Source organism: Suncus etruscus, chromosome 15, assembly GCF_024139225.1.
Source record: "Suncus etruscus isolate mSunEtr1 chromosome 15, mSunEtr1.pri.cur, whole genome shotgun sequence".
Taxonomy (NCBI): domain Eukaryota; kingdom Metazoa; phylum Chordata; class Mammalia; order Eulipotyphla; family Soricidae; genus Suncus; species Suncus etruscus.
Window position 1 is genome coordinate 27,394,964 of NC_064862.1, and position 22,319 is coordinate 27,417,282.

Consider the following 22,319-nt stretch of genomic DNA (forward strand, 5'->3'; position numbering starts at 1 on the left):
TAGCACAGTGGTAGGGCATTTGCCTTGCAAATGACTGGCCCAGAATGAACCTGGGTTCTATCCCTGGCATCCCATATGGTCCTCTGAGCCAGGAGCAATCTCTGAATGCATAGCCAAGAGTAACCCCCGAGCATTGCCGAGTGTGGCTCAAAAACCAAAAAAAAAGAAATAACCTCTGGGTACCACTCTGTGTGGTCCAAAATCGCATCAATTTAGATTTTAATAAGGTACTTGCCTTGCATGCAGCCACCCTAGGTTCAATCGCCAGTAATGTATATAGTTCCCAGAGCCCCATGATCAGGGATCTCTAAGCACAACTAGAAAAAAGATTTTAAAGTTAAAATTTCAATGAAGGTGAATACTTTTGTACACAGCAAAGTAACAGTTATGGTCACTTAAGACCAGTTTAACTTTACTATTGGATGATTTTATTGTTTTGGAGGGGCAAAAATTACTGTAAAAATTACATTTTTTCCAAAGGAATACAACTTGGTACAAATAAATAATATTCTCTTACCTGTATCTTCTGGTTTTCCTATATTGAACTTATTTGTATAATTAGATGATTAAAAGTAACTTTGTTTTAAAAATGAATGTGGATATAAGGGAAACAACATTAAAATTTCTTTTGGGGTTAGAGATACTCATCAGTGGTGCTCAAGGGTTATTCATGCTCTGCATTCAGGAATCACTCCTAGAGGAATTGGGGGACCTCTGTGTTGGAGACAGTGTCCTGTCAAAGGATCAATTTTTCTATCTTCTGTCTTTTATGCAGCCTTTACCTAAGGCTGCCCATCTGCTGACTTTGCTGTAAGCTTTTGAGCTAACAGGAAAGGTATGGGACACCGGGATTCGAACCAACCACCTTTGGTCCTGGATCAGCTGCTTGCAAGGCAAACACCGCTGTGCTATCTCTCCGGGCCCTCATTTTCTATTTTTCTATATAGGTGTGGTGTTAAGAATGACCTCATTAGGGGCCGGAGAGATAGCATGGAGGTAAGGCATTTGCCTTTCATGCAGGAGGTCATCGGTTCGAATCCCGGCGCCCCATATGGTCCCCGGTGCCTGCCAGGAGCAATTTCTGAGCCTGGAGCCAGGAATAACCCCTGAGCACTGCCGGGTGTGACCCAAAAACCACAAAAAAATAAAAAAATAAATAAAAAAATAAGAATGACCTCATTAAATCATAACATGTTCACATACTATTTGTCATTTGATGCTTTATCTTCAAGCTGATAGAAATGAAGCCCTTGTGGCTGGAGCAATAGCACAGGGCCGGCCCGGGACTGACCTGGATTCTATTCCTGGCATCCCATATGGTCCCCCCAGCCTGCCAGGAGCGATTTCTGAGTGTCACCAGGTGTGGCCCCAAAACAAATAAATGAAGCTTTTATATGGTTGGGGGCTTAAGGGACAGTACAGTGGGTAGGGCCCTTGCCTTGCACGAATCAACCCATGTTTAATGCAGAGGACTGGAGTGCAAATATAAAAGTAACAAACTTTTTTTTTTTTGGTTTTTGGGCCACACCCGGTAATGCACAGGGGTTACTCCTGGCTATGTGCTCAGAAGTTGCTCCTGGCTTGGGGGAACATATGGGATGCCGGGGGATCGAACCGCGGTCCGTCCAAGGCTAGCGCAGGCAAGGCAGGCACCTTACCTTTAGCACCACCGCCCGGACCCGTAAAAAACTTTTCTGTGTCGGGGTGTAGGGTTGAATTTACAAGTGACCCAGGAAGGAGATGGCACAAAAGAAGTTGGATCAGGAGCCTAGGGTTTGATGGTCTGCTCATAGACCCTGAGCACCTCTTGGAGTGCTCCCAGCCCTCCTAAGGTGACTGAATTCAAATAGTGGCCTTTCAATGAATTGGGACAGTAGAAGTGACGGTAGGGCTCTAGACTTGCTCGTGGCCAACCCGGGCTGGGCCGTCAGCACTACAAACACCCTCCCTGAGCACCCAGGAGTGATCCCAGAGCACATAACCGAGAGTAAGCCCTGAGTACTGCCTTGTGACCCCCCAAAAACGAAACCAGATGAGGGTGGTCTTTGAAGGGCCAGGGAATGAAGGCCGGGAGCCTCAGGCGTTTATTTTGGGGAGACGGGGAGGAAACCAAAGACTGGAAAAGGAGAAATGGGAAACAGTCAAGTCTTCGAGGAAAAAGAGTTGGCTCTCCTGAGACCCGGGCCTAGAGCGGAGCCCTCCGGGACGCTCTGCTCCGCTCTGGCGCCCCCTGGCGTCTCTGTAGTCTCGCGCAGCCGCCGTGGCCGCCGCCAGAAGCCCCGCCCCTTCCGGTTCACTTCCGCCTGCCCAGCCCGGCCCGCCAGACCGGAAGCGCCGCGCCCGACCCGGATCGTTCGAGTTGGAACCCGGGTGCAGCCAAGATGCCGGTGAGTAGGGGGACGGGTCGGGGAGAGCAGCGAGGAGCCCCGAGAGCAAGGGCCGAGAGGACAGGCGCGGCGGAAACGAGGGTCCGGGTGGGGGAGGGGCGGCCTTAGGGGGGCTGGTCGGGTGGCCTAATGGGTGGCGACCCCGGAGCGGAGGCGCGAGGTGGAGATCGGGGCGGCCGAGGGTCCCCCTTAGTTTCCCCCCCAGGCCCTTCTCTGCTCCCCCTTCTCTGCCCACCTCCGATTCTGCTCGTGCCCCTGTGCTAGGGCCCCTCTTTCCCCCCAAGCCTCACAGAAGCTGCAGAACCTGCAGAACCTGCTGCCCGACTTAAGAAAATACGGATGATTTTATTTTTCGGGTTTTGGGGTTTCACCGGCTCGGGAGTCGGGGCTCCCCTGGCTTGGAGCTCCGAGATCACTCCTGGGGGGGTGATAGACGGGGCCCTTCTGGGGTGCTGGAGATGGGACCCCGCTCGATCGCTTGCAAGCGACCACCTAGGCCGCTGTGCAGACTCCCAGGAGACAGATTTTAGACTAAACCCCCCAGTTTTTAGTCTTTTAACCCTGTGAAAACCCACTGCGGGTTTGTTCCTGCTTCCTTCTGCCTGGGGGAAGGCCCACTTCCGCCTCCGGGCCCTGGGTGGGTCCCTTCACCGCCTGTCACCTACCTGCCAGGCCCCACTTCCTGGACGAGCTGCAAGCTGCCTGCCCCGAGTTTGGCTGCCAAATGCTGCTGGGCCTCGTGGGTCTCGGGAGGGGAAGAACACGGACGGAGGGCCGGTTGTCTGCCCTCCTGACTGGCACTCTCTTGGGTAGATCGGTCCCCTTCACGGTCCCCACCATGGTCCCCATCATGCAGATTGGCCATGCAGGTGTCAGTGATACGTAGTGGTTTCTGCAGCAAACATTCATTTACTGCCTTGCAAGTGCCACCAGGCAAGAGAGGGAAACAGGACACAGAAAAGGGAAATGGAGGGTGGAAGTTGCTGTCTATAAGCAGGAGCACACCTAGAGAGGTTGTACAGGGAGGGGTTCAGGTTTTAATCTTGCATGCAGCTAACTGTGCTTTGACACCCCCCACCCCAGGACTGCCTGAGTGTGAATCCCATCTGAGCACAGAACCAAGTCCTCAGCATATCCGTGTATTCCCCCCCCCCAATTGTCTGGGGGAATTTCAGCCAATTGCTTAGCCATTGTTTTCTTTGCCTTGCATGTGTCCCCTTCTCCCCAAATTGTCAATAGTTTAATAGTTTTTCTTTTGGTTTGGTTTGGGGAACATATCCAGAATTCAGGGTTCTGCTCTCAGGAATTGGTACTGGCAGTGCCCTGGAGGATCATATGGGGTGCTGGGGTAGAGCCTGAGTCCTTGTGTGCAAGGAAAGTGCCCTCCCTGCTGTACTATCGCGGTAGCCCTAAAATGGCTTTTTAAATGGGGAGTCATTAATTTAGAATAATTTAGGGGACCGGAACAGTGACACAAGTGGTAAGGCATTTGCCTTGCACACAGCTAACCTAGGATGCTTATTTTTATTTATTTATTTATTTATTTATTTTTGGTTTTTGGATCGTACCCGAGCAGGGGTGCTACTCCTGGCTCTACGCTCAGAAATTGCCCCTGGCAGGCTCAGGGGACCATATGGGATGCCGGGATTTGAACCACCATCCTTCAGCATGCAAGGCAAATGCCTTAACCTCCATGCTATTTCTCCGGCCCTGTAACCTAGGATGGACTGTGATTTTATCCCCGGCATCCCATATGGTCCCCCCAACCAGGAGCAATTTCTTTTTTTGTTTTTTGTTTTTTGAGGTCACACCCATTTGACACACAGGGGTTATTCCTGGCTATTCCTATGCCCCTGGCTTGGGGAGACCATATGGGATTCCGGGGGATCGAACCGAGGTCTGTCCCAGGCTAGTGCTTGCAAGGCAGATGCTTTACCTCTAGCGCCATCTCTCTGGCCCCTCTAGGAGCAATTTCTGAGCACATAGCCAGAAATAACCCCTAAGCATCACAGGGTGTGGCCCAAAAACCAACCAAACAAACAAAAGAATATTTTAGAATATTTATTACCTTTGTTTAAAAGTCATTTAATTTCAGTGGTTATTTGGCCTGTGCTCAGGGCATACCCCTGGCTCTGCACACGGGTCACTCCTGGTAGGAGAGGCAGTTTGGATGCTGGGGATGGAATTGGGTGGGTCATGTGCAAGGAAAGCACCTTAACACTGAGCTGTATCCCAGTCCTTAATTTCAGGTTTTGTTGTTGTTGTGTTTTGGGGAAGGCATACCTAGTGATGCTCAGAGATTACTCCTGGCAGGTTCGGGAGACTATGGGATGCCAGGGATCCATATAGCAGGGTGCAAGACAAATGCCCTGCTGCTGTGCTATCACTTCTACCCCAGTTTTTAATACATTTTAATAACATCTCTTGATAACTAGCTTACCTTGCATTTTCTCAATATTGATTTTTTTTTTTTTTTTGGTTTTGGGCCACACTAGGGTGCTCAGGAACTGCCGTTGGCTTTGTGCTTGGAGTTTCCTCTGTGGCATTCAGAGAATCATGCAGTCAGTACCAGAGATGGGAATGGAACTAACTAGTCCTTCCTCTTGCAAAACATGTACTCAGCTCATTGAAGCTCTTTCTCCAAGCCTATTGTATTTTTTTTTATCTTTTTTTTTTTTTTTTTAACCCTGGTTTTTGGGTCACACCTGGCGGCGCTCAGGGGTTACTCCTGGCTCTGAGTTCAGAAGTCGATCCTGGCAGGCTCAGGGAACTATATGGGATGCTGGGTCTGTCCTGTGTTGGCCACATACGAGGCAAACGCCTTAAAGCTGTGTTATTACTCTGGCCCATTTTTATTTTTTTTTAATTGGTTTAAAAAAATTTTAATTGTTATAACCAAATAAGCAGTTCTCTAGGGAACTGAACAAAATAATATTTAGGGAAACTAGGGACAACTCTTCATGATATTTGGCCTGACCATGTGGCTTGAAGAATCAATATTAAGGATTATTGGGTCACATCCGGCCACACTGTGAAAAATTAGGGTAACCCTCTGGTGCGGGGGATCAGGCTCTGGCCCTACTTGTGCAAGGCATGGATTGTAGCCCTTTTCACTGTCTTCTAGGCCCCAGTTCTCAACATTTAACCCTCAATTTTCATGAGTCCAGAGAGCCAGTTCTAGAACATCACTGTCATCATCCTGCTGCCATCCCCCCAGTTAACCTGGTTTCTCTTGCTTTCCTCTGGGAATGGACACGTCTGCCCTGCTGACCTTTGGTCTCTGTGTTGCTATGTTCATATAGGCCTACCACTCTTCTCTTATGGACCCTGACACCAAACTCATTGGGAACATGGCTCTGCTGCCCATCAGGAGTCAGTTCAAAGGACCCGCCCCAAGAGAGAGTAAGTGGAAAACCCTTGGCTTTTTCTGACATATATAATTGCTCAACTTCCTGATTTTTTCAAATCAGGGATATTTGTAGCTTACTCTTGTATTTTCTGTTTGCTCAGTGGATGCTGTTAGGACTGTCAAGATCAGGGTTATTTTGCATCTAGTAGGAAACTTGAAGCCAGGAAGATGATTCAAAGGGCCAGTGTTAGTTTTCTATGCAGGAACCTTGACACCACTGGTTCCCCGAGCACTATGCTGATATTAGCCCCAGAACACTGCTGGGTAAGGTTGAAAAACAAAAACAAGGGCCCGGAGAGATAGCACAGCGGCGTTTGCCTTGCAAGCAGCCGATCCAGGACCAAAGGTGGTTGGTTCGAATCCCGGTGTCCCATATGGTCCCCCGTGCCTGCCAGGAGCTATTTCTGAGCAGACAGCCAGGAGTAACCCCTGAGCACCGCTGGGTGTGGCCCCCCCAAAAAAAAAAACAAAAAAAAAGAAAGAAAAGAAAGAGAGAGAGAGAGAGAAGGGAGGGAAGGAAGGAAGGAAGGAAGGAAGGAAGGAAGGAAGGAGGAAGGAAGGAAGGAAGAAGGAAGGAAGGAAGAAGGAAGGAAGGAAGAAGGAAAGAGGAAGGAAGGAAGGAAAGAGAGAGAGTGAGAAAGAAAGAAAGAAAGAAAGAAGATAAAGAAAGAAAGAAATAATGAATGAAAGAAAGAGAAAAAGAAAGAGAAAGAAAGAAGGAAGAGAGGAAGGGAGGAAGGGAGGAAGTGAGGAAGGAAGGAAGAAGGAAGGAAGGAAGGAAGGAAAGAGAGGAAAGAGAAGAAAGGAGAGAAGGAAGGAGGAAAGAAAAGGAAAGAAAGGAAGGAAAGGAAAAAAGAGAAAGAGAAGAAAGAAAGAAAGAAAGAGAAGAAAGAAAGAGAAGAAGAGAGAGAGAAAGAGAGAAGAGAAGAGAAAGGAAGGAAAGAAAGGAGGAGAGAGGAAAGGAGGAAGGAGGAAGAAAGGAAGGAAAGGAAGAAAGGAAGGAAGGAGGGAAGAGGGAAGGAAGGAAAGAGAGGAAGAAAAGAAGGAAGGAGAGGAAAGAAGGGAAGGAAGGAAAAAAGGAAGAGGAGAAAGAGAAAGAGGAGGAAAGAGAGAGAGAGGCCCGGAGAGATAGCACAGCGGCGTTTGCCTTGCAAGCAGCCGATCCAGGACCAAAGGTGGTTGGTTCGAATCCCGATGTCCCATATGGTCCCCGGTGCCTGCCAGGAGCTATTTCTGAGCAGACAGCCAGGAATAACCCCTGAGCACTGCCGGGTGTGACCCAAAAACCAAAAAAAAAAAAAAAAAAGAGAGAGAGAGAGGAAGGAAGGAAGGAAGGAAGGAAGGAAGGAAGGAAGGAAGGAAGGAAGGAAGGAAGGAAGGAAGGAAGAGGAAGGAAGAAGGAAGGAGGAGGAAGGAAGGAAGGAAGGAAGGAAGGAAGGAAGGAAGGAAGGAAGGAAGGAAGGAAGGAAGGAAGGAAGGAAGGAGAAAGAAAAAGAGAAAGAAAAAGAAAAAACACCCTTGGGGCTGAAGCAGTGGCTCAAGTGGTAGGGCGTTTGCCTTGTTCCCACTAGCCTAGGACAGACCATGGTTCAATCCCCCAGCGTCCCATATGGTCCCCTGAGCCAGGAGCAATTTCTGAGCGCATAGCCAGGAGTAACACCTGAGCATCACCGAGTGTGGGCCCCTCCAAAAAAAACCCCACAAAGATTGGAAACAATTATTGCTGCTCATTTCTCCGGCGTCCGTGGTTGGGAGGGAAGCCATGTGGTCAGTGCAGTTAGTTCTCTGTTACTTCCTTATGCTGTCAATTCTTTCAAGTTAGTTGAGAGCTGCTTTTGGTATAAAATGCCTTTCTGGGATGAAACTGTTTTATAACCTCTTCTCCATCTATTTCTACTTCCCCCCTTTTTTCCTCTCCCCTTCCAACCCCAACTAAGTCTAAACTCAGGGCTTTACTCTTGTCAAACAAGTACACTACCTAAATCTCCCCCCCACCCCATTTTTGTTTTAGGGCCATACTTGGCAGTGCTCAGGGCTTCCTCTTGGCTCTGTGTTCTGGATCATTCCTTACTTGGTGCTTAGGGATCACTCCTGGTGGAGTTTAGGACCATCTGTGGTACTGGGGATAGAACCTAATGTACTTTTTCCTCTGCCCCTAAATATACTTTATTGCTTTGTGTTGACTTAGCCATCCCAAGCATCTTTTTTTGTTTTGTTTTTGGGCTAAACTTCAGCGCTCGGGTTCCTCCTGGCTCTGCATTCAGAAATCGCTGCTGCCAGGCTCGGGGACCATATGGGATGCCAGGATCGAACTACCGTCTGTCCTGGGCTGGCCGCATACAAGGCAAATGCCTTACCACTGTGCTATCACTCCGGCCCCAGCATCTTCATTTTTAACAGTACTTCAGTTTATATTATGTTTTTGGGTGCTCAGGATCTATGCCCTGCTTATTATTTGGGGGTTGCTACCCACAGTAGTCAGAAGAATCATGTGGTGTCAGGTAACTTTCCTCCTGCGTGACAACAGTCACTGGCCTTTGACCCATTTCTTCAGCCCAGTACTTTGATTTTATTCATATTTTTTAACTTAATTTAATGGGGGTGGGGAATTGGTCACATCCAGGTGTTGCTCCTGGCTCTATGCTCAGAAATCGCTCCTGGCAGGCTCGGGGGACCATATGGGATGCCGGGATTTGAACCACCATCCTTTTGCATGCAAGACAAATGCCCTACATTCATGCTATCTCTCCAGCCCCAATTTAATTTAATTTTTTAATTTGGAGGTCACACATGACTGCTCAGGGACTCCTCCTGGTAGGGCTAGGTTGCCAGGGATTAAACCTTTGTCAGCCACATGCAAGTAAAGTGCCCTACCTACTGTACCATCTCTCATGCCCCAACTCAACTCTTTTTTTTTTTTTTTTTTTTTTGGTTTTTGGGCCACACCCGGGAATGCTCAGGGGTTACTCCTGGCTATGTGCTCAGAAGTTGCTCCTGGCTTGGGGGACCATATGGGACACCGGGGGATCGAACCGCGGTCCGTCCAAGATTAGCGCAGGCAAGGCAGGCACCTTACCTTTAGCGCCACCGCCCGGCCCCCCAACTCAACTCTTATCACTGTTCTGTTTCCTCTCCTTCCAACTTCCCTTCCCTTCCTCACTTTCAGAGCTAGTTGGTATAGAATCTTTTGAAGAAGGGCCGGAGTGGTGGCACAAGCGGTAGGGCATCTGCCTTGTACGTGCTAACCGAGGACAGACTGCGGTTCAATCCCCTGGTGTCCCATATGATCCCCCAAGTCAGGAGCAATTTCTGAACACATAGCCAGGAGTAACTCCTGAGTGTTACCGGGTGTGGCCCAAAAACAAAAATCTTTTGAAGAGGTTTTTCCCTGTTTTTGGGTTAAAAAAAGAAATTGTGATGGTGCAGTGGTAGGGCATTTGCTTTGCATGCAACTGACCCAGGACAGACAGCGGTTTGATTCCCCCAGCATCCCACATGGTCCCTCAAGCCAGGAGCGATTTCTGAGCTCATAGTAACCCCTAAGTGTCACCAAGTGTGGCCCAAAAATTAAAAAAAATTTTTAAAAATTTTAGAAAGAAATTACATGGGTCCTAAGTGGTAGCACAGCAGATAGGGTGTTTTCCTTGCATGAGGCTGACCCAGATTCAATCCCTTGGCATCCCATATGGTCTGCCAAGCCTGCCAGAAGCAATTTCTGAGCACAGAGCCAGGAGTAACCCCTGAGTGCTGCCGTGTGCGGTCCAAAAAAAAAAAAAAAACTAAAAAGAATAAAAAAGAAACTGCATAGAATACAAGTTTTGTGCAAGAATTCTTTTTTTTGTTTGTTTTTGTTTTTTGGGGGGGCCACACCCGTTTGATGCTCAGGGGTTACTCCTGGCTAAGCGCTCAGAAATCGCCCCTAGCTTGGGGGGACCATATGGGACGCTGGGGGATCGAATCACGGTCCTTCCTTGGCTAGTGCTTGCAAGGCAGACACCTTACCTCTAGCGCCACCTCACTGGCCCCCACAAAAATTCTTTTTTTTTTTTTTTGTTTTGTTTTTGGTTTTTGGGCCACACCCGGCGGTGCTCAGGGGTTACTCCTGGCTGTCTGCTCAGAAATCGCTCCTGGCAGGCACGGGGGACCATATGGGACACCAGGATTCGAACCAACCTTTGGTCCTGAATCGGCTGCTTGCAAGGCAAACACCGCTGTGCTGTCTCTCCAGGCCCACCACAAGAATTCTTTTAAAATGTTATTCAGTGGAGGAATGAGCAGAACCAGCTGAATTACAGAGTACTAAGTCTTTGGAATTACTGTGCATTTCTGTTGTGTGTGAGGAACAGCGTTCATGGACAAAAAATATAAATAACTGTCTCCATATTGCTGCAGCCAGCTGCCGGATATCAAGACCCTGGGATTTTGACCTTTTTAAAATAAAAAAAGGAACAAAAATTTGTGTAATGAGATCTGTCTTTGTCATAACAGTATTTCTGGCTTTTCTCAGTCTCTAGCTGCCTAGGACAACTTGTACAAGTTGTTTTATTTTAAGTCTCAGTTTTCATTAAAAAAAAAAAAAGACCTATGTGAGCCCCAATGTGTTCCTAAAAGACTATTGAGAGGTTTTTCCTCTCAAATAACAGTATGTTAACTCAAACAAAATTGTATTGAATGTTTCTCTATATGGGGGCCATATCTGCTGGTATTCAGGGGCTTTTCCTGGCTGTACTTGGGATATGATATTTGGTACCTAGGATCAAACTGGGGTTAGCAACCCCTGTGCTTTCTCTGCCCATTCTTACTTTGTTTGTTTTTTTTGGTCAGTGCTCAGGACTTACTCCTGGTTCTGTACTCAGGGATCATTCCTGGTTCAGGATTTTGGGTACTATATGGGTCCTGGGATCTAGCTCAGGTTGGCCATGTACAAGGCAGATTCTCTACCCACTGTACTAGTGCTCCAGCCCACCTTGTTTTTATAAAGTTTGTTTTTGTTTGGGAACCTCAGCTGGCAGTACTCAGGGATTACTCCTTGCTCTGCATTCAGGAACAACTCCTAGTACTTAGGGGGGCTACATAGTATTACGGGGATTGAACTCAGGTCAGCCATAGACAAGGCAGTCATCTTACCTGCTATATTAACTTTCCAGCCCCAAAGTTTCGTAAAGTTTTATTGAGGCCCTGGAGAAAGTACAAAAATTATAAAACTTGAATTGCATGGATCTATGACCACAAACCTGGTTTGAGTCCTGACATATTATTCCCCCAAACACCACTAGATGTCGCCCTGAGCATCATTGGGTGTAACACCTTGCCAAAAATTTTTTATTGAAGTTACTTTTATATCCTAGTTTATTTTTTAGAGAAACATGTCTGAAAAGATGTTCACCAAATGTTACTTATTTCTGGGAAGTAAAATGTGGAATAACCACCATGTTTTTCTCTGTATTGACTAATTTTTTCTAATGGGTATGTAATGGTCTTAAAAAACAAAGATATGGGGCCGGGCGGTGGCGCTGGAGGTAAGGTGCCTGCCTTGCCTGCGCTAGCCTAGGACGGACCGCGGTTCGATCCCCCGGCATCCCATATGGTCCCCCAAGCCAGGAGTGACTTCTGAGCGCATAGCCAGGAGTAACCCCTGAGCGTCACCGGGTGTGGCCCAAAAACCAAAAAAAAAAAAAAAAAAAACAAAGATATGAGGCTGGAGAGATAGCATGGAGGTAGTGTGTTTGCCTTGCATGCAGAAGGACTGTGGTTCGAATCCCCTAAGCCTGCCAGGAGCGATTTCTGAGCCTAAAACCAGGAGTAACCCCTGAGCGCTGCCGGGTGTGACCCAAAAACCAAAAACCAAACAAAAAAACCCCAAAGATATGGTTCTTTCTGCGGCCACGGAGATCTCTGCTCTGCGGAGATCTCTGCTCGCGACATCGGCTTATCCTCCCCTGAAGATTCTCCCACACACCCCCACCCAATAAAAATGCTTTGATTTGGGAAAAAAAAAAAAGATATGGGGCCAGAGTGGTGGCACAAGTGGTAGGGCATTTGCCTTGCACCCGCTAACCTAGAATGGACTGCGGTTCGATTCCCGGGCATCCCTTATGGTCTCCAAGCCAGGGACGATTTCTGAGCGCATAGCCAGGAGTAACCCCTGAGCATCACTGGGAGTGGCACAAAACAAAACAAGACCATAGATATAGGGCCAGAGCAGTAGCTCTCGGTAGGGCATTTGCCTTGCATGTAGCTGACCTAGGTTCAATTCCTGGCAATCCCATATGGTCCCCCAAGCCCTCCAAGAGTGATTTGAGTGCAGAGCCAGGAGTAACTACTGAGCGCCACTGGGTGTGGCTGAAACAACCCCCCTCCCCTGTGCCCCACACAAATCCCCCACAATATAAAAATGAATAAAAACAACAAATAAATATAATTTGGCTTGTGTGTCACACCAGATAGTATGCAGGGGTTGGCACAGTGTGTGTGGGTGTCTTCTAGTAGAGGTTGGGAAGACCACATGGTACCAGAGATCAAACCCAGGGAAAAGCCTCCTCCAGAAAAAAATGTGCTCCAGCCCTTGAATAATTTCCTGTACCTATAAAATACTTATTTTTTTATTTTATTATTTTTATTTTTTGGTGTTTCGGTCACACCCAGCAGCGCTCAGGGGTTACTCCTAGCTCTATGCTCAGAAATCGCTCCTGGCAGGCTTAGGGGACCACATGGGATGCCGGGATTTGAACCACTGTCCTTCTGCATATAAATGCCTTGCCTCCATGCTATCTCTCTGGCCCCTAAAATACTTTTATATAAATTATTTCTTAAGACTCTGTTTTAAAATGTAGCCTCATTTTATTAAGCTCCAAAACTGTGGATTGGAGAGATAGTGCAGAGGGTAGGGTGCTTGCCTTGCACACAGCTGACTTGGGTGATCCCTGGCACCCCATATGATCACCTGAGTATTGCCACGAGTGATCCTTGAGTACAGAGCCAGGAGTGAACCCTGCGTGTAGCCCTCAAAACCAAAATATTTTGAAAAATTCCCAAATAACCTCTAAAATGCTTGACCTTTGTGCTTGGATGTTGTGTTTTAAACTTGACAGTGGTCTGTTTTCCTTTCCTCTGTCTTGCTTAGCAAAAGATACAGATATCGTCGATGAAGCCATCTATTACTTCAAGGCCAATGTCTTCTTTAAAAACTATGAAATCAAGGTAAGGCCTAGAGCTTATAGATGTGTTTATATTTTACACATGAATTTGAAAGGGCCACAGTCAATGGTGCTCAAGACTTACTCTTCGCTCTGCTCAAGGAGGGATGACTCCTGCTGGGGCTTTGAGGCTCATATCGGGGACTGCCAACCAAATGCAAGTAGGTTGCATGCAAGGCACACACCATACCAATGGTACTGTTTTACCGGCCCCATAGCTTATAATATAAACTTTCTGCACTATAGGTCCAGCCTCCTGCACATGTTATTTTTGTTTGTTTATTTTGGGGCCATACCCAATGACACTCAGGGGTCACTCCTGGCTATGGGCTCAGAAATCACTCCTGGCTTGGGGGACCATATGGGACGTTGGGGGATCGAACCTCGGTCCTTCCTAGGTTAGCTGCGTGCAAGGCAAGCACCCCCTCTACTGCTTGTAATACCGCACCAGCCCCATGCACACGTTTGGGTTTTTTGAGTTTGTTTTTGATTTTTTGGACCACACCCGGCAGCACTCAGGAGTATTCCTGACTCTGCTCTCAGAAATCGCTTCTGGCAGGTATGGGGGACCATATGGGATGCCAGGATTCGAACCAGAACCACCATCTGTTCAACTCGGCTGCGTACAAGGCAAATGCCCTACTGTTGTGCTATCTCTTCGGCCCTGCACATGTTATTTGTATACGTACTTCTGTGTTCTGAGATGAAGAAGTAAAGTAACTGCCTTGACCCTGATCATTTCTTCAGTTGTTCTTCCTTCCCTTTTATGGGGGTGGGGAGGGGTTTGAGTCACACCCGGTGATACTCAGAGGTTACTCCTGGCTCTGTACTCAGAAATTGGTCTTGATAAGCTCAGGGTACTATATAGGATGCTGGGATTTTTTTTTTGGGAGGGGGGCACACCCGTTGTTGCTCAGGGATTACTCCTGGCTGTCTGCTCAGAAATAGCTCCTGGCAGGCACGGGGGACCATATGGGACACCGGAATTCGAACCAACCACCTTTGGTCCTGGATCGGCTGCTTGCAAGGCAAACACCGCTGTGCTATCTCTCTGGGCCCAGGATGCTGGGATTTTTAACCCGGGTTTATCCCAAATCAGCAGCATGCAAATGCACTACCACCATTCACTCCGGCCCCAGAAAAATGTTGTCTAAACTTCTACTTTGTGAAAATTATAAAGGAGTGTCAATAAGCTTTCAGTAATATTCCAAAATATGTTTTATTTTTGAGCCCAACTTGGCAGTGCTTTTGGCTCTGTGCTCAGGAATAACTCCTGGCCATATGAGGGACCATATGAGGTACCAGGGATCAAAATTGCATCAGGTGTGCAAAGCAAACACCCTCCTCACTATGCTTTGACTCTGGCTCCAAGACTATGGAGGTAAGGCGTTTGCCTTTCATGCAGAAGGTCATTGGTTCAAAACCCGGCATCCCATATGGTCCTCCGAGCCTGCCACGAGCGATTTCTGAGCATGGAGCCAGGAGTAACCCCTGAGCACTGCCAGGTGTGACCCCCCCACCAAAAAAAAAAAAAGAAAGAATATGGAACTTCAATCTCTCCTTCTCAAACTTTGATCTTTTGAAATTAAAAAATGTGAAAAATTAGATTCAGCTTGAAAACTATAGTATAGTTTAAACATGCTATCCTATTAAGAATATTTTTTCGGGGCCCTGTGCATGAGCCCCTGGGTTTGATCCCAGTACCTCCATCAAAAAAAAAATATATATATATATATATATATTTTTTTTTTGGCTGGAGTGATAGCAGAGTATGTATGTAGGTTATTTGCCTTGCACATGGCCAACCCGGGTTGGCATCCCATGTGGTCCCCCCAAGCCCAACATGAATGATTCCTGAGTGTAGAGCTAGGAATAATCCCTGAGTGCCTCTGGGTATGGCCTAAAAACAAAGAATATTTTCTGTATCTAATGCATAGTCTAAGTATCGTATTTGTGATAGGCACAAATAAATAAATTTTGCTACATTTCATTTTCATTTAAGTGTCTTCGGGGGGCTGGAGAGATAGCGCAGCAGTAGGGTGTTTGCCTTGCACACAGCCGATCCAGGACAGATGGTGATTCAATTCTCAGCATCCCATATGGTCCCCTATGCCTGCCAGGAGCAATTTCTAAGTACAGAGCTAGGAGTAACTTCTGAGTGCCATTGGGTATGACCCAATAATACAAACAAATAAAATAAATGTCTTCAGATCTCAAACATAGAGAAAGGTGTGAATTAAGAACAGTAAATCTGGGGCCCGGAGAGATAGCACAGCGGCGTTTGCCTTGCAAGCAGCCGATCAAGGACCAAAGGTGGTTGGTTCGAATCCCAGTATCTCATATGGTCCCCCGTGCCTGCCAGGAGCTATTTCTGAGCAGACAGCCAGGAGTAACCTCTGAGCACCACCGGGTGTGGCCCAAAAACCAAAACAGAAAGGGAAAAAAAAAAAAAAAAAAAAAGAACAGTAAATCTGTGCAGTGGGAACTGGAAGATGGGCCCCGGCCCCATTTGCCCACCAGCCGTGTGTCTTCACCCTGGCTTCTTCCTGCCCGGGGAAGGGCAGGGCTTCTGGAGCTCCTCAGAGCAGGTCACATGCGGCCTCAGCGCTTCCTCCTGCACAGCGTGTCCTCAGTCGAGCCAGACAGATGGTGCATCTCAGGTTCTCCAGGCTGTTCTTTCACTCTCCAGCCCACACAGATCGAGGGGACTGGCACAGCACCGAGGAGAGTGGGGTTTCGGGTCACAGAGGAGAGAACAGCACACAGCTCCGGTGGCTCCCCCTCAAGGAACAGAAGGCTTAAGAAAACTGCTCATTTGGAGAAGGAACTTTTTTTTTAATTTTGAGCCACACACAGCAGTGCTGGGGATGCTTCAAGCAGTCCAGAATGCTAGGGTAGCTAGCAGTGGCACTGGGTATTGAGCCTGGACTCCCTCATACAAAGCAGGCACACCAGCCCTTTGAGCTGTCCTCCCTGTCTTCCCATTCCCAAGAATGGGAATTTGGGGTCTACAATCACCATATTGCCATAGTTTTCCCTGATCATCAGAAAACAAAGTCCGAATTTGATTATGCACATAATTGTTATTTTGTTCAGGAATGAGTGGGGTTTTTTTTGGGAGGGGGTGTTTTGTGGTTTTTGGATTACACCCAGAAATTTTTGTTTCTCTCCCACAGAACGAAGCTGATAGAACCTTAATATATATTACTCTCTACATTTCTGAGTGCCTGAAGAAACTTCAGAAGGTAATAAGCTTGGGGAGTGGGCAAGAGTCAGTAAAACACCTTGCTGATAAGTATCTATCTTTTTGTTCTATTTTTGGTTTTGTTTTGGGGTCACACCAAGCTGTGCTCAGGCCTTATTCTGCTCCACTCTCAGGGATCACTCCTGGCAGAGAGCAGGGTACCATATGGGGTGCTTAATTGAATCTAGATTGCCTGCAAAAAAGGCAAGCACCCTATCCTATGAACTATTCCTCTGGCCTAATCTTTTAACTATTTGTACTTGCTGATACTTTTTTTTATTTTTTTGCTATTTGGGGAGGGGGCACACCCCACATCACTCAGGTTACTTGTGGCTCTTTGCTCAGAAATTCCTCCTGGCAGGCTTGAGGGGACCATATGGGATGCCAGCGAATGAACTCAGGTTCGTCCTGTGTCAGTCATGTGCAAGGCACGCCGACTGAGTTATCACTCCGGCCCCTGGATTTTATAATATAATTTAGTAATATGTGCATATCGTACAGTTGGTACTGTACTATTCTATTATGTTTACTAAAACTGAATTATTTAATAATAGTGTCTTATTTTGTTATATTCATCTAAAGCAGTGGTCCTCAAACTATGGCCCGCGGGCCACATATTGTATTTGTATCTGTTTTGTTTCTTCATTGCAAAATAAGATATATGCAGTGTGCATAAGAATTCGTTCATAAGTTTTGTTTTTACTATAGTCAGACCCTCCAATGGTCTGAGGGACAGTGAACTGGCACCCTGTTTAAAAAGTTTGAGGACCCCTGATCTAAAAGCATCTTACAAAAGTGGTTCATAGGTTTCAGATGGCAATGGCAGAAAGATTAGAAAAACATGGGGTTAGAAAAGTAGCACAGCGGTGGATGTTCGCCATGTATGCATCCGATCCAGGATGGACAGTGGTTCGAATCTCGGCATCCCATATGGTACCCGAGCCTACCAGGAGCGATATTTGAGCACAGAGCCAGGAGTAACCCCTGAGCATCGCCAGGTGTGACACACACACACACACACACACACACACACACACACACACTCTTTTTTTTTTTTTTGGTTTTTGGGCCACACCCTGTGACGCTCAGGGTTACTCCTGGCTATGCGCTCAGAAGTTGCTCCTGGCTTCTTGGGGGACCATATGGGACGCCGGGGGATCGAACCGAGGTCCGTCCTAGGCTAGCACAGGCAAGGCAGGCACCTTACCTCCAGCGCCACCGCCCGGCCCCTCACACACTCTTTCTCTCTAGAAAAACTTCAGTGAAAGCTGTGTTAGAAAACACACACACGGGCCCGGAGAGATAGCACAGTGGCATTTGCCTTGCAAGCAGCCGATCCAGGACCAAAGGTGGTTGGTTCGAATCCCGGTGTCCCATATGGTCCCCCGTGCCTGCCAGGAGCTATTTCTGAGCAGATAGCCAGGAGTAACCCCTGAGCACCGCTGGGTGTGGCCCAAAAAAAAAAAAAAGAAAACACACACACACACATACACACACCACACACGAAAAACTCCAGTGAAAGCTGTGTTAACTAACAAATTTCAAATTGGGTATTAGTACCATTTTCCTTGTAAAACAGGGATGTGTTTTTTGTTTGTTTGTTTAGTGCAATTCCAAAAGCCAAGGCGAGAAAGAAATGTACACCTTGGGAATAACTAATTTCCCCATTCCTGGAGAGCCCGGCTTCCCACTGAATGCAATTTATGCCAAACCAGCGAACAAACAAGAAGATGGTAAGGGTGGCATCTCCCTGTCTCTCTACAGCCCAGAATTTTCTTCATGTGCTGTTTCCCCCCTCATCCCTTTTTCTTGCCGTGATTGGCGTACACACTGAGAGTGGAATCATACACATTATTCAATTCTCATTCTCACAAATGATTCCTGCCCACAGGGGTCACATCTAGAGACTCTTTGGTCCCCGTATGAATCTAATTACTAAGACATTTTGAATTTTCCTATTTCTTAGATGGATAAATGTGGGGGCCGGAACAATAGCACGTGGTTAGGTGTTTTGCCTTGCACCTGGCCAACACAGGATGGACCCCAGTTCGCATCCCAGCATCCCATATGGTCCCCCAAGCCTGCCAGGGACAACTTCTGAGCACAGAGCCAGAAGTAACTCCTCAATGCCGCCATTTGTGACCCAAAAAAAACAAAAAAGAAAAAGTGTATAGAAATATATTTCCCAGGTTATTGTGCATATCAGTAACCACCTCATTTGGGATACAGTTTTATGTACAAATTTTGGTGTGGTTTTCAGTGAGCTTCATTTTTTTAATTTAATTTTTTTTTTTAGAAGTGATGAGGGCCTACCTACAGCAGCTAAGGCAAGAAACAGGACTGCGACTTTGTGAGAAAGTTTTTGACCCTCAGAATGATAAACCAAGTAAGGTAAGACTCAGGAAAGACAACTTTACGTATTTTTTAAGTCTCTAATAATGTAATAGTTCCCAGCCTGATAGAAAAGTTTATTAATTAGCAATTGTGGGTGGGCATGCCCAGCAGTTTGGGGAGCTTACTCTTGGCTCTGCACTCAGAGATCCCTCCTTGTGGGGCTCCAAGGACCCTGGGAAATGCTGGGGAACAAACCCAGGTAGGCCTTGTGCAAGACAAATGCCCTCCCTGCTGTACTATTGTTCTAGCAATAGTTTTGTTTTAGCAAAGTCACTTTCTGGCTCTTGTTGAACCTACACTGTGATTTGACCAGCACTGTTCATTCTGTTTTGCTTCCTCTTGTCAGTGGTGGACTTGCTTTGTGAAGAGACAGTTCATGAACAAGAGTCTTTCAGGACCTGGTCAGTAAAGGGAACATGGCAGGCACCGTCTCCATAGTCTGAACAGCATTTTACAGCAAGATGGACACAGTTCTTTGCCTTTATCTCGCCAAGTTTTATACAGAAGAGAGCATGTCTTTACTTGAAAAAAAAATCTCTTTATTCAGAATTGGGGAGGGGGAATAGATTGTCAAAGATTGATTTTGACATTTTCTGCATTATTAAGCTGGTGCTTAATAAAGGGTAATAAAGAAATTTCTAACATTCCATGTCAAAAAAAGAATTTGTTGCTTGTCTTTGACACTGAAAAGTTTTGTGATTAATACTCATTTTTCATTAGTGATTATTATGCTCCCCCTTCATTTCCCTCTTGTCGTTTATTGTATGACTGGCTTTTGCACACGTGGCCGCTCACATGTCTGGTGCTGTTCACTGGAGAGCAGATGCTTCCTTGGGCTCCAGAGGTCCCAAATGATGGTCCTGTCCAGATTGTACTGAGCATGGAGGACAGTGCACTCTCGGCCTCTTGCCTGCACAGGTTCCCCACTAATGAGCCCCCCCTCGGGCTGTACAGCTCCAGAGATAATGCAAGGGTTAAGGCACTTGCTTTATATGTGGCCAACCCTAGTTTCATCCCTGGTACCACAGTTTCCCTAAGCCACAAAGTCTGGGGCATCTTCCAGTACTGCTGCTAAGTGTGATCCGAAACAAACCCCCCAAAAATCTACAAGAGTCCAGAACAATAGTACCTGTCCCAGGTTCAATCCCCTGAGCACTGCCAGAAGTGAGCCCTGAGTGCAGAACTAGGAGTAACCCCTTAGCACTGCCAGGTGTGGCTCAAAACAAATATCATAAATTAAAATAAGGGGCTGGAGCGATAGCTTAGAAGTAGGGCATTTGCCTTAAACATAGCCAACCCTGGACAGATTCTGCATATGCTCCCCTGAGCCTGCCTGAGCACTGCCTGAGCACCACTGGATGTGACCTAAACAACAACAACAAAAAAAAAAAAACACCAACATGAACAATTCAATAACGTATGTATGTGTGTACACATATTTGATTTTATATGGGTTTTTTTTTTTTTTGTATATCTGATTTTTGGGTCAGAGAGCACATCAGGAAATGCTTGGTGTTGACTCTGCTCTGCACTCAGGAATCATTTCTGGCAGGTTCAGGGGACCATATGGAGTGCTGGGTTGACCACATGCAAGGCAAAAGCCCTCCCCTTTGTATTACTGCTCCAGCTCCAAAGGTGATTCCCACAGCAGCATCCACAGCAATGAAGGGAAAGGGGTAGAGCAAGAATTGTGGCCGGAGCGTTGGCACAAGGGGTAAGGTATCAGCCTTGCCCGCGCTTGCCTAGGATGGACTGGGTTCAATCCCCCAGTATCCCAAATGGTTCCCCAAGCCAGGAGCAATTTCTGAGTGCATAGCCAGAAGTAACCCCTGAGTGTCACGGAATGTGGCTAAAAAGAAAAAAAGAATAAAATAAAAAAATCAAAGATTCTCAGTGGCCTAGGAGAGAACTTAGTGGTAGAACACATAATCTACATACTTGAGGCCAACAGGAGTTTAATCTCTGGCATACCCACAGCAAAAACAAATATTAGGGGAAAGATTATATTGACCCAGAGTGGTTTTCTTGTTTTTGTGGGGGTTTTTTGTTGTTTTTTGGTGTGGGGGAGGTCATACCTGGCGATGCTCAGGGGTTACTTCTGGTTCTGAGCTCAGAAATTGCCCCTGGTAGGCTCGGGACCATATGGGGTATCGGGATTTGAATCATTGTTGGTCCTGGATCAGCTGCATGCAAGACAAACGCTCTACCACTGTGCTCTCTCTCCTGCCCGACCTTTTTTTGTTTTGTTTTGTTTTTGGGTCACACCTGGATGTGCTCAGGGATTGCTTCTGGTAGGCTCAGGAAACCTTTTAGGGTGCTAGGGATCAAACCTATCAAGGCAAGCACTATCCACTGTACTATGTCTCCAGTCCCATACCTTGCTTTTCTTAAGCATCTGTTTACATTTATCATTTTGCTAGCCTGCTAATTTCTGTCTGCAGAAGGTTAGTAATACGTGGAAATGAACAAGATTTATGAGGATTACTTTGTTCTCCATTTTCCATTTCTCCAAAATTATTAGTACAGCGAATGCCTGAATAAAAAGTTTGGAACTATGTCCAGAAAGAGATGTCATACTAATATCCCAAAAGCCATTTGGTTCATCTCCCCTCGTCTTTATTTAGAGATGTTTAGAAGACCATTCCATTAGGAGATGGTCACAGCTGTTCTGTGTTGCTTTTGAGAGAAATCATCAATCATGGTTTTCCACTTGGCTTTGGCATCGAGTCTCCAATTTATAGGTAATTTGGCAGTAAGTTGGACACTGCACTTGTAAATCCTGTTTAACTCTCATCGGAACTTTATGGCAGAGACAAATTGCTGTCCTCTTCCAGTTGTAGAAGCTGAGGCTTGTACAAGAAGTGAGATGATTTTCCAAACACACTCGAGGCTGGCAGAAGTGGTGAGGAAACCTGTCTCTGCATCCAGCATTGCCCTCTCAGCCACTATGGAATGTTTGATTGGGTCAGAGATTTCTCAGTAGGCAGGACAAGTGCTTTACGTGTGCTCTCCTGAGCACCTCCAGGAGAAACTGAGCACAGAGCCTCTAGAAGTCCCTCAGCACCACCAGATGTGAACCCCAAAAGAAGCAAACACACATTTGCTTTTTACAGCACACTGGAATTTGCAGTCATTGTTTTAGGTCCACAGATTGGGAACTGCTCTGTGTTTTGTACTATGCATTGAAAGGATGTCCTAAAGAAAAATTTCAACTCTGTTACCCAATGCTTCAGCATCTGTTGAGAGACATGTAAAGCAAAAACCCATTAGTACCAGCAGACTAACATGCCTGTACAAGGTCAGGGCTACGGTAGGCTGTTACCATCAGGACTGATCCCTGAACACAGGAGTGATCTCTGAGAGTAAACCCTTCCCTTCCCTCCCTTCCTTTCCCTTTCTTTCCCACCCCTTCCCTTCCCCCCTCCCTTTCCTGTCTTCCACCTTCCTATCTTTTCCCCTTCCCTCCTATCCCCTCTCCCTTTCCTCCCCTCTTCCTATCCCAGTGGTCGGCAAGCCACGGCTCACGAGCCACATGCAGCTCTTTACATTTTTTTTAATGCGGCTCTTCTGTGTGCCAGGTGGCTGCTCCAGGAGTCAGGACTGCTCCTAGCCTCTGTCAGTGCACGCCCTGTGTGGCTCTCAAAATAAATTTCCATCGTGGTTTTGGCGAGATTTGGCTCAGTTGAAAA

At 46.8% G+C, this 22,319-nt stretch overlaps 1 protein-coding gene across 1 annotated transcript; it reads left to right on the top strand.

Annotated features, from left to right (window-relative positions):
- The first annotated feature begins 2,316 nt into the window (after window positions 1–2,316).
- LOC126030661 (actin-related protein 2/3 complex subunit 3) lies at window positions 2,317–19,274 on the top strand. Its single transcript, XM_049788881.1, has 7 exons — window positions 2,317–2,387; window positions 5,690–5,789; window positions 12,920–12,996; window positions 16,169–16,237; window positions 17,843–17,969; window positions 18,533–18,627; window positions 18,977–19,274. Exons 1-7 carry the CDS (start codon window positions 2,382–2,384, stop codon window positions 19,037–19,039), a joined length of 537 nt encoding a protein of 178 aa, XP_049644838.1. The 5' UTR covers window positions 2,317–2,381; the 3' UTR covers window positions 19,040–19,274.
- The last annotated feature ends 3,045 nt before the right edge of the window (window positions 19,275–22,319 follow it).

Excerpts from the sequence above, each read along its gene's own strand:
- LOC126030661 (XM_049788881.1), top strand. Across the intron at positions 16,238-17,842 it reads GCCTGAAGAAACTTCAGAAG|TGCAATTCCAAAAGCCAAGG; the intron begins GTAATAAGCTTG and ends TTGTTTGTTTAG. Across the intron at positions 17,970-18,532 it reads AGCGAACAAACAAGAAGATG|AAGTGATGAGGGCCTACCTA; the intron begins GTAAGGGTGGCA and ends TTTTTTTTTTAG.